The 12,920-nt window shown below is 40.2% G+C and overlaps 1 protein-coding gene across 1 annotated transcript in view; it reads right to left on the reverse strand.

Annotated features, from left to right (window-relative positions):
• CNKSR3 (CNKSR family member 3) overlaps positions 1 to 12,920 on the reverse strand; it is an 83,704-nt gene that overhangs the window by 36,542 nt on the left and 34,242 nt on the right. The window contains exon 2 of the mRNA XM_060692291.2: positions 7,769 to 7,932. Coding sequence (XP_060548274.2) covers positions 7,769 to 7,932 — 164 coding nt within the window. The remainder of the gene's footprint in view (positions 1 to 7,768; positions 7,933 to 12,920) is intronic.

Here is a 12,920-nt window from a genome sequence, read left to right on the forward strand (position 1 = left end):
GCGTGGTACACACTGTGCATGCGCAGCCAGCGAACTGGTAGTAAACCGGTTCAGATTTCACCACTGGTGCAAAGCATAAACACTAGAAAAATCTTAAACCTATAGTAGTTTTAAAAACATCTGGGGCATGTGGGCTGAAGCAGGTTAATCTACAGGTACCCACTCCAACTAGCAATAATTGCACCAAGGAGCAGTTAGGCACTAGGGGTTAACTATATAGAAATAGCACTTAGACTTATATACCGCTTCACAGTGCTTTACAGCCCTCTCTAAACTGTTTACAGAGTCAGCATATTGCCCCCAACAATCTGAGTCCTCATTTTACCATTTTACTGACTTCAGAAGGATGGAAGGCTCAGTCAACCTTGAGCTGGCAATCAGCAGAATTTGCCTGCAATACTGCATTCCAACCACTGCACCACCATGCCTATATATGGCTAAACAGAAGTTGCCTCTTTCCTCTTTGGCAGGATATCTTTACTACTGAGTTTGATCTTAATGTTTGTTTGTTATGTGCACATGTACTGGCAAATGCATTTGCTAAAGTCTAAGTAATAAGTAAAAAACAAACACAGCTACACATGTAGCTGTGCCTTTAGATCAGAGGTGCACATTTGCTTGTGTATATAATCTTCCATCATTTTCATTTCTCTTTATTACTAGTCATGCTTTCTGAAAGTAGGTTTTCTTTCTTCAGGGTACAATTAAAGAGCAATAAAAGGTAAAGGTTCCCTTGAATCAAGTCAGTTCCTTGTTACCTTACAGATATGTCCATGTATTTTGCTTAGTATCAATTTGGAAGTAGTGGGCTATTACCATCTTCTAGAATGTTGTTTACAACTTCCCAGGACAGCCTGCAGATTTGGGCCTTGTGGGTGGTCTTGCATCCAAATAATAAGCAAATTATACTGCTTAGCTTTTTCTGTATCAGCCAAGTGTGCCCAGGCTGTTATGGATTAATCCAGAGGTCTTCAAACTTGGCAGCTTTAAGACTTGTGGACTTCAACTCCCAGAATTCTCCAGCCAGCATAGCTATGCTGGCTGGAGAATTCTGGGAGTTGAAGTCCACAAGTCTTAAAGCTGCCAAGTTTGAAGACCTCTGGATTAAGCAATAAAAACACCTCAAACTGGATTGACCACAACCTCCAATCCTCTACCTAACCAAATTCTCTGATGGTAGTTCATCAACCCTCTATTGGCTCTCTTTCTGCTTCACATGTCAATCGTTGTCTTGCTTGCTTGACCTCCACACCAATGATGATTAATTAACATGGAATAACTTAGGTACAAAATGGTCTAAATTAACATTATTGCCGGAAGACACTTGAAGCCTTTTCCAATGATCAGATCTGCTGTCTCATTGTGCACCTAATTCTTTGGAATTAAAAGCTGACTCGGCACCATTGTCCCTAATAGCATCTCCTACATTACGTTTCTCAGGGAGAACTCCCTAGCTATCTCAGGAGCATCAGCAATGGAAACAGCACACCTAAAGTGACATTTGCAGAAAAGAAAGAGTGAATGAATGGTTGCACCATGGAATCATGGCAATAGCAGCAGTGAAGCAGATTTATTTCTTCATTTTTATTGGGCCTGCAGTATAGCAATAGCATTTAGACTTACATACCGCTTCGTAGTGATTTACAGCATTCTCTGGGCAGTTTGCAATGTCAGCCTATTGCCCCCAACAATCTGGATCTTCATTTTACTAACCTCGGAAAGATGGAAGGCTGAGTCAACTTTGAGCTGGTCAGGATTGAACTCCAGGCAGAATCAGCCTGCAATACTATATTCTAACCTGCACCACTACTTGGCCACTGAGCCAGGGCTCAGTAATTTCACTCGTATTATTCAATAACTATATGAAATTTCAGGATTGATACTTCAGGAGTGAAATATCATTGGTATTCACTGGTCTTCAACTACAGACAAACCTGGGATTATATGGAGATCTTGACTCTGCAATGATAATAATAATAATTTGTGATAATTTGAGTCTACATAGGTCAAACCAAAATCAGATTGAATCCCTGAGAGGAGGAGGTACTGCCTCTAGGTGATCAAACAGATTTCATCTTGATCCCTAAATCAGTTCTAGACGAAGCTGCCCTAACCTTGAAAGAAAAGATCCTTGTTTTGGGGGCCCTCCTGTACCTGCAGTTACTGCTTGAGCAACTGTGTATGTTTTTTTCTGGATGAAAACTCCCTAGAAATTATTCATGTTCTCATCACTTCAAGGTTAGATTATTGCAACAGTCCCTACATAAGGCTACTTTTAAAGATAGCCCAGAAGCTACAACTGATTCAAAACTCAGTGGCTTGATTAGGAGATTCAGCCATACTGAAGTCATTGATTACGAACAGGCTTCTGAGTCAATTCAAAGGACTGATTTTAACTTTCAAAGCATTAAAGGGATTGGCACCCATGTTTTAGCAGAGTCATCTAGATAAGAATCTCTGGTCAAGAATCAGCTCACCCTATGTATGCGTCCTGAGAAGGGCACTCCAGATCTCCAACTCGTGTGAGTTAAAAAGCATAGAGTCCAAAGACAACCCCTCTATACCTTACTCCCTGAAGTACAAGGAGCTCCAGCTTTACTTGTACTTCATAATGCAGTTAAAATCATCCTGTTCAGATGGGCTCTTGGTATGAACTATGGAACTGGGCTATATTTGTAATTGTTTAGGCTCTTGTTCCTTTATGGTTTTATTTTTTAGTTTAGTTTTGTGTACACTACTATATTGCGCTGTTTTGAAGTAGGCCTATTCATTATATTAATATAAATAAATAAGTGGTGGTTGAGAGAAGAAAGAAACTGTAGCATTCAGACAGGAATAATGTGTGAAACAAGCCCTTAAAATATCTCTTTGCTCAACAGAGAACTCCATGCTCATGCTGAACTCCATCATTTTCATGGTGAAAAGTCTGCAGAGTGTCAGAATGGAGTTTATATGCATGTCCTCAATCCACTCTATGCAAAATATGCCATTTCTAGAAATATTTTCCCCCTTATTTATGTGGGCAGTTGCATAGCACATCTCAGAAGCTCAATACACCTTTTCATCACACGGAGAAAAACACACACATCACTGGGAACACACGAAGGTCAAACATTCCTGTCTTGTTAATCATTAATCCAAGTAACTGTGGATCAAGTTGCATTTGACAGGGTTTCCATAAAGCTTATTAGAATTTACCCGGGCATAATGCAGAGGGCTGTAATCCATGTATCTGATGCATCTTACCAGACAGGACAGTGAAAAGTGGACATTGCCTTTTAATATTGTGTTTTAAAAGATAGCCAGGAAAAACAACCTGCACCCCGTGTGATGATGATGATGATGATGATGATGATGATGATGATGATGATATTATTATTATTATTATTATTATTATTATTATTATTATTATTTAGCAGTTACAAAGCATTTCAAATCTGCAGGCTGAACTCAGCAGTTTGTATTATAGTCACCCTTAACAGTCAACCAGCCATCAGTGTATTGCTATTATTTCCACTCTCTCCTCCCAAGGGAATGAAACTAATTTTCTCTTAAGGCCATCCGTGGGTAAGTAGGGATTAACAAGATAACACTCCAATCCTCTTAAATTTCTCATAGAGGTTCTTAGAAGGTAGGGAGAGTTATGTGGCCCTGAATTCTGTCTGTCTATCTACCTACCCACCCACACATCAATTACCTTCAAGTTGATTCTTTTATCAACTGCCTAGACAGTCTCTTAAATCTTCTTGGCAAGATTTTTGCCTTCTATCTTGGGCTAAGAAAGAAGGTCACCCAGGGCCAAGGTCACCCAGCTGGCTTAGTGTCTAAAGCAAGAGCAGAAAACACAGTCTCCGGGTTTGTAGTCTAGTGCAGGGGTCTCCAACCTTGGCAACTTTAAGACTTGTGGACTTCAAATCCCAAAGCTCAGTTCTGGGAGTTGAAGTCCACAAGTCTTAAAGTTGCCAAGGTTGGAGACCCCTGGTCTAATGCCTTAAGCACTGCACCAAGCTATCTATCTTAATATATACCCACTTTTTCAATTGTTCAGCAGATGGAATAGAGTAGAAGCTGGGCAGGAGTGGCCTACACAATTTTTGGGAGGAGAAACTGAATAGACGATTTCTTTGAATTTCTCCAAGGGGAGAAGATGCCCCTTTAATGAGGATAGTAACCCCACCACTGAAAAACCCAATGGGAAGAACCACTGTACATCTTCCAAGCCAGGGAAGCAGGTAAGCCATGTTCTGCTGGAGAGGTGACTGTACAATGAATGGCAGGACATCAACACAAGCTCTTGACCATCTCATAACTAACTAAATCCAAGAATGCTGTTTATTTTTCTGAAATTCCGTTTCTCCAGCTTGAATGGCCATTCATAAGAAAAAATGCAGAATTTCTCTATGCATATTAGATAGATTTAACCTAAACAATATCAATTATTGAACCAACTTCAAAACAGATGAACAGGACATCTTGTACATGGACAACATTTGATAATACTTCTACCAGAACTGATTTATCACTCACAGAACACATCTCCAATGATTTGCATGGCACCAACCCCAGTATGTTCTAAGCAGGAGATAAGAACATTTCTAATTGTCTACAAATTTTTTGGGAGCTGGTCTTTCTTGCTGACGCAAGGAATATGAATCACAGAGTGGTTTGACGTAATAGTAACTGTAAATTTAACACAGTGTTTCTCAATTTCTGCAACGTTAAGGGTATATGGACTTCAAGCTGGCTGGGGGAAGTCTAGAAGTTGAAGTCCACACATCTTGAAGATGCAATGGCTGAGAAACTCTGGATTAGTATCCTTTCTGTTTTAGATTAATGACAGCTTCTCATCATCCAAACTTGGACAAAATGTGTTTAATTACAATGATTCAGAAAAGGAAACCCAGTTCAGACTATAGTTTATGGGAGTACTAGGTGTCTTGTCATTTTCTAGTATTTCTAAAAGGAGCATTACAACAGGACAAGGACTCTTGAGTGAAGAGGAGTTGACTTACAAACATTTGTTCATGTGCTCATCAGGCTCTCTACCTCTGAACTTTTTATAAATTTAGATGTTCTTCATCATAACTTTCTAGAAAACAAAAATGGAATGTGATTACAGTCTACCAACTCTGGAAAAAGGAAGAGGAAGAGGAAGAGTGAGCTAGAATGGATCAAGAGAGGAGAGCAAGAACAACCTCATCCATTTGTCTTCTGGTAAATGAGCATTTTGTGACTGCCCATGACTAGTTCTTCTGAAAATGAGTAAACCACAACCCCAATAGCAGCCATTTTATGAGGGCATCCAGGAGAGCTAAAAAATTTCAGGCACAGATCCATCTCAAAATAGCTGTCTGCCTCTGAAGTAATACAAAATGACTAACTTATACCACACCAGGTTATAGCATAGCTTCTTTTTTTTTTGTGGCTTACATTGAGGGTTCAACTCAGCCTCTGTAATACAAAAAACATGGTTTATGGCTTGGGGAACTATGATTTGTTCAATAAACAAAATCATGGATATATATGTATATGTATATATATATATATATGCATATAACTCATGAATTCTGCTTTACACAGGAGATGGAATGGTATTTCGACTAATTCTGCCTAATGCATTAAGCAAGAAAGATTAAGTTGAAGGGCCAAACTGAAGAAGGAACACTATTTTGACAAATGCTGGTTTCTTTTCAATCTATATCCCTGATTAAAAACTAGAACAGAAGAATGTCCTATGATCAGGGGTGTCAAACTCAAGGTCTGGGGGCTGGATCCGGCCCATGGGGTGCTTAGATCTGGCCCATGGGGTCACCCTGGAAAAGCAAAGGATCGGCCCACAGTGCCTCTGCCAGGGAATTTTCGCTGGCAGAGTGCTCAGGCCACCACAGGCGCCCCCAACACTAGTGACATCAAACTAGCCATGCCCACCCTGGGCCCCCAAGGTCAAACCCCTGCCTGATAAGGGGCAATGAAATTGAGTTTGACACCCCTGCCTTAGATGGATGCCATAGATATTATTCAAAACAAGATTGTATTCAATAATTTCAGTATGACAGGCATATGTTTAATCGTATAACCCTAAACTCCCTTACTCCAAATGGAGAGTTGTATTTATTGAAAATTGCCAGGTTAAATATGTTTCCTTAGCACCTTTTAACCCAAATTATCTGCAATTGTGTAACTGCAAGGAATGGGATTGATTTAAGTCAATAGTTGCAGGTCTAATGCATCTGTTCCAGAACAAAAAGCATCTCAAAGCTTCCAGTTGATCAAGTGCAAATTATTTCTGTCCTAGTCCTCTGAATGCAATTTGCAAAGGGAATCCAAAGCTCTGCCCATTTTAAGAATACACTTAAATGCAAGAGGTGTTACATAATAAATGGAATGCAGCCGATTAAGGGCAAAAATGTGATGAAAAATTCTTTCCCACCATTCTCACTGGTGAAACCGTATATGCTTTTGGCACTGGCTCACAGGATTGAACAAGCACTTCATCCAAATGTATTCCTACCGTGAAATAAACTGCACGAGCGCAACAGCTATTAATGAAAAGAGTGGGGGGTGGGTGGAGGAAAGCATCTTACTTTAAATATTTAGAGACAACCCTGTATAATATATATTTTTGCATGAGGGAAAGAGGTGAAAAAGTCATCCGTGAAAGATTTTCCTTTTCGATGAACTTGCTTTGTCATAAAAGCTGAAAAGCTCCAAACCCTTTCCAGGAAAAGAAAATGATCCTTCCCAATCCTCAAAATACACAATTCCCCATATAAACACTTCCCAGAACCCCCCCCCCCCCTGTCAGTGGTGAAATCTGAACTGGTTTACTACCGGTTCACTGGCTGCATATGCGCAGTGTGCACCACGCACCAAATGCGAGGTGCGCACATACAGTGCATGCGAAAAGGAGGCATGCGGTAAGTAGAACAGCACGCGAGGGGGGTGATCAGCTGTGGCGCACAATTTTTTTTTTTACTTTTAAAAGTAAAAAAAAGCCTCTGATGATCGCGCTGCTCAGCTGGGATCGTCAGAGGCTTTTTTTTAACCTTTTAAAAGATTAAAAAGGTTAAAAACCTTTTAACCTTTTAAATTTTTTCTAAAACCTCTTCAGCCGATTGTGCGGCTCAGCTGGGCATGGGGGGGAAGGGCTTTTTGCTACCGGTTCTCCGAACCACCTGCCTCCATCGCTACCGGATCAGGCAATTTGATCTAAACCGGGAGCATTTCACCCCTGCCCCTAGGCCTTCTCACTCACGCATTACTTAGAACGTGGAATGCAAACTCCTGCATGCCTTCAACAGGATAGCCCCTTTATAATAGATGAACAAGGTATGACAAACAAGATATGACCAAATCACAATCCCTATCATCCCTCACCATTAGGCCAGCTGAAAAATGCTGGAAAGGTAATATTTGGAGGCCCGTTAGCCACCCCTGCTATGCACTCCATAGAAAACTCAAGATTTTCCATGGTCATCTTCTTTGATTTGAATGGGAAGCATGCAGGAGGCTATATGAATTAATATCAGAATGACTGGATAACGCATGTATAACAACTTCTCCATCCAGTTAATCCACTTGCAACCATAATACCACCCTAAGTGTAAAAAAGATATACTGATTACATTGAGAAAGGATTTGGCAAAGTTGCTCAACCTTTCTCAGCGCAATCAGTATCTCTCTTCTGACAAATATTATTCAAGCTGAGAAAAATGAGAAAGGATGACAAGGTCAACAATGCATCTCGACATTGATTTTATCAACTGACCAGTGCACAGAGGAGATCCACAGCCTCTAAAACAAGCTCTTGGTGTCCAATCCGGGTGACCCCCAATTCTTCAAGATCCTGGTGGGAAATCTGTAACAGCTGAGCACCATTTATCTTCTCTCGTTCAAACTTTTGGACATACTGCTGAAGACAATCATCCAGACCTACATTAAAAACAAAAACAAAAACAAAAACAGAGTCTATGTAATTGTATTTCTTTATTTAGTTTTAATTTAAAATCATGCACATCAAATTTCCACACAACTCTTACCCTGGTTAATATTTAATATTACCTAAATAAAACATTCCATGTACCTCTTGTGTCAAATTAAAAACACTTTAAAAATGAAAGCAAGAGAGGCAAAAAAATAATAATCATGAAAGCAGAGAAACACAGTATTTTTTAATACAAATGTTATTTGGGGGGGGCAGGGGGAAGCTTACTTGGGATAACCTTGTTGGATAATTCTCTAAGTGTCCCATATTCATATAGCCCTGCACCTTTCCTTTGTCTCCATTTTATATCACTTCTACATCTACCTCCACTACTTTCATATACAGGTACTGTGTTTCCCCGAAAATAAGACCCTGTCTTATATTTTTTTTTAAGCCCCGAAATAAGTGCTTGGCTTTATTTTCGGGGAGGTCTTATTATTTTGGGGCACATTGAGCAAGATGGGGCTCCTCTTGCCATCTTACCTGATTTCCAGCCAATTCCCTAACAGAGGAATTAAATATTTTTGGGGAGGGCTTATTTTCCGGGAGGGGGAGGCTTATTTTAGCACATGTGTTCAAAAGCCGATTGGGCTTATTATCAGGGGATGTCTTATTTTCCAGGAAACAGGGTAGTCTTCGACTTACAACCATTCATTTAGTGACTGTTCAAAATTACAACAGCACTGAAAAAAGCTATTTTTTTCCCCACACAACCATTACAGCATCCTCATGGCCACGTGATCAAAATTTGAATGCTTGGCAAGTGGCATGTATTTATTATGATGGGTGCAGTATCCTGGGGTCATGTGATCCACCTTTTGCGACCTTCTAACAAGCAAAGTCAATGGGGAAGCCAGATTTACTTAACAACTGTGTTACTAACTTAACACCTGCAGCGATTCATTTAAAAATCTGTGGGAAGAAAGGTCTCACACTGGGGCAAAACTCACTTAACAGCTGTCTTGCTTAGCAACGGAAATTTGGGGCTCAATTGTGGTCATACATTGAGGTCTACCTGTATTACAATCAAATTGCACAGATCATGACATGAGGTACTAGTTTTAGTGATGTGATACAATGGAAAGTAATGAGAGGGACAGAGCAACCCTTGATTTCCAATTTCCAAAGTTGGCAAGAAACAACCTTCATCACCGCTGTTATTACAGACTGAATTTTTAATTTTTAATACCAACAAATACCAAGATAAGAATAGAACATCCAGTTTTTCTGGTCATCCAAGGGGCCAGGTGACCACAGCATTCTCACTCATAAGGAAACCAAAGGGAAGTGAACTTTAAGCAGTGATGGGATTTAAAGGGCTGATTGCTGGCATTCTCTTCCCCAATTAAGTATGTTAATAAAACAGGAAGATTTCAGTTAAGGACCTGAACTGGGTTGCTTGTGAATAGTTTTGTGATTCCATCACTTCAGGTGCCTGTGAAACAGGCAGATTCTACAAATGCACAACTATTTCGTGCCTGGAGGTTGCAGGAGGATAGCACCCAAGACAATAGGTTACAAAAACAGAAAGGAATAGGGAAAGGATTTGGTCTTTGTACCAGAGCAAAACCATTATTTTTTTATTCCCCCACTGGGTTCAAAAAGGAGATTTTTTTTAAAATGATTTCTTTTAGCATTTATAATGCAACTTTAATGGACTTACCGCCACAATATTGTATGGTTAATTTTTACAGCTAGGGTTGGGAAAGTCCTGGAGAAAACCAAAAAGAGAGAGGGGGGGAGAGGGAGGGAAAGAGAGAGAGAAGGGGGGAGGGAAAGAAAGACAAGAGACAGAGAGAGGGGGGAGGGAAAGAGAGACAACAGACACAGAGTGAGGGGGATAGAAAGAAAGACAAGAGAGGGAGAGAGAGAAAGAGACAAGACACACAGAGAGAGAGAGAGAGAGAGATGAGAGAGAGAGATGAGTGAGGGGATGAGAGAGAGAAAGAGAGAGGGAGAGATGAGAAACAGAGAGAGGGAGAAAGAAAGAAAGATGAGAGAGATAAGAGAGATAAGAGAGATAGGGAGAAAGAGATGAGAGAGGGAGAAAGAGAGAGATGAGAACGAGAGGCAGAGAGGGAGAAAAGAGAGAGACGGAGAGAGAGAGATACCCATTTGGAAGAAAATAGAAAAATGGCTCTTTGATTGTTTAAGGTTGCAGACCCCTGAGTTAGGAAACACCATGGACGTTAAGTGAACTTTGTGGTCATTAAGCGAACACCATGATTGTTAAACAAGTCCATTTTCCCCAATGGGCATTTTTAAACTGAAACCAGGAGGAATTGTTGGAAACTGGCAAAAAACCCAGAAAATCTCAGTCACATGACTGTGTGGGATGTTGTAACTGGTCATAAATGTGTGTGTGTGTGTGTGTGTGTGTGTGTGTGTGTGTGTGTGTGTGGCTGTCAAAACTCAAAAAACAGTTCAAGTAGCTCTGGGGAGGTCAGTCGTAAATTTGAACACTTGCTAAGCAACCGGCTTAAGTGAGGACCACTTTTATTTGGTTTGCCTTAAGGGTTCAGAGCTGTATCTAGTTTCCTATGAGCCTTTGGGGGATTGCAAAAGGTCCGGATGCAGGAATCCTCGTAGGAGGAATTAGGATCGTGACCACCTAGCCATGCCCACCCAGTCACATGACCACCTAGCCATGCCCACAGAACCAGTAGTAAAAAAATTTGAATACCACCACTGACACACGTGTGTGTACGTGTGCACACACACATACAAATCTTATCTAAAACTCTCTATAATGAACACTGGTTGAACACAGTTTTGGCATTGCCACCCAATTTATTACTTCTGCTCTGAAGGGCACAAGGTCAAATTGTGTGAAGCCTGAATAGTTAAATAAAACTTTGGGTTAGTTATCAGTCTTTAAAAGTGCAGGAGTTTGTGCCTTATTTCATTTAGCACCCTACAGATAACAAAGAAATGGGATAAAATGAAACTCTGGAATGCCAAAGAAAACAATGAAACTGTTATTAATCCATTAGTTCAATGTGCTAAAAGCTTCTTTGTCTGAATAAAATTCTTTTCCAGGGCAACAATCAGATAATCAAAATAGGCCACCTAACAAAGAATCTTTCAACAGTTTAGTTCAGCAAAAACCAAGTATCTAACTTTAATTCTTAGGCAAGTTATACAATATATGTGGGAGGCACAAAAATCCAGAACTCTGTGTTTCAGTACAGTATAAGCAGTGAATATAAACTCGGGCACATCATCCTCAAACAGGTGAGTATGGAAGAAATCATATCTCATCCAAACGCTAAGTAAAGGGGAAGTACCATCCTAGCTGTTTTTATTAAAATGCAGTGCATTGTAAAATGTTGCTTTACAAAAGAACTGCAAAAACCACCTTTCTCTCTAGACGCTTGATCCAAAAAATGACAAAATGCAAATGTTTTGGATATGTAAATAACTACTTCTTGGATATTTTAAGGAAAACGACATTCCTCACTTCTCCACCCCCCACCCCCATCCCCCAAAGCACACTTTCCCAGCCCTGCACAAAATTCCACCTTTGCACTGTAGCTGAATTAATAACATTAGAGTACACAATTGCTTCCAGGCCTATACAATTGTTACGGGAATAATTTACATTAACACTAATTCATATGTGTGTTTTGAGGAGGATGTTAACACAGAAAGAACTGCTTTGCTTCTAATATCAGGGTACGCTTTTGAGGAAACTGAATGGATCTCTGCAAAGAGATCTAAATTGAGATGTTCAGAATCCATATCCACATCAAAATCATGCCTACTATAATATTGCTGCAATCACATAAACTGGAAGTCCCTTCAAGTAGACCCTAATGCTTGACAATTTCATGGATCCTTCCTTGCAATTTTCTTTACAACGATGAGGAATGTGTTCGTTAAAGCTTACTTCTAGTAAAGACTGTTCCTAGATTAATTTCATTCCCAGGAAGTTCCTACCATAAGAAAAGAGAAGAAATGTCCATGTACTATGGAGTTCTTGGAAACAAGATGGCAACAGTTTTCAACTGTTGCCTTTTGGGATGTTCTTCAACATCCCAGGATAAGTTAAACGCTTGATATATTGGAGAGGTGTCCCATCTATGCTTTAGCCCAATTTGACCCATTTAGTTTTTCAGTATCAGCCAAAACTAATTTATTAAATTTATTATGCTACCCAATCTCAATGACTACGGGTACCTCACAATAATAACAAAAATAAAACGATTAAAAGATAAAAGACAGAAGATAATGATGGTAAATGAGATAGATATATGCAATGAAGGGATGGGTCTCACTCTCCTTCACCAAAGGCCTGGATGAAACAAGAGTAGAGTAGGGGGCATCTGGATCAGGGGTGAAATTCAGCAGGTTCTGGAGAACCGGTAGCGGAAATTTTGAGTAGTTTGGAGAACTGGCAAATACCACCTCTGGCTGGCCCCAGAGTGGGGTGGGAATGGAGATTTTGCAGTACCCTTGCCATGCCCACCAAGCCACGCCCACAGAACCTGTAGGGAAAAAATTCGAATTTCACCGCTGATCTAGATCCCTAATTCCAGAAGTCAGATGCTACTACAGAGAAGATGCATTTCCAGGGTTCCACTAGATTACATTGTTTAATGGAAGGAATTCAAAGGACAGCAACGCTGTAGGGTCTATTTGGTCAGATAGATGTTATGGGACACAGGTGGTAACCAGGCTCTATTCCACATAGATTTTATAGATAATAACCAGTCCCTTGAAATAACTTGGCAACCAGTGTAGCTCATGAAGCAAGATGCTGCATCAATACTGCCAATGCATTCTACATCAGCTGAAGTTTCTGAGTGATTTTCAGGAGCAGAGCCAAGTACATTGCAATATATTCAAATAACCACTTGTGTACGAGTCACTTTGCGGCTTGAGGAATGGTGGATATATATATTTCATGTTTCTAGACCACCATCTCCTCAAGCCG

Source organism: Pantherophis guttatus, chromosome 1 (assembly GCF_059756535.1).
Source record: "Pantherophis guttatus breed Tessera chromosome 1, ASM5975653v1, whole genome shotgun sequence".
Lineage (NCBI taxonomy): Eukaryota > Metazoa > Chordata > Lepidosauria > Squamata > Colubridae > Pantherophis > Pantherophis guttatus.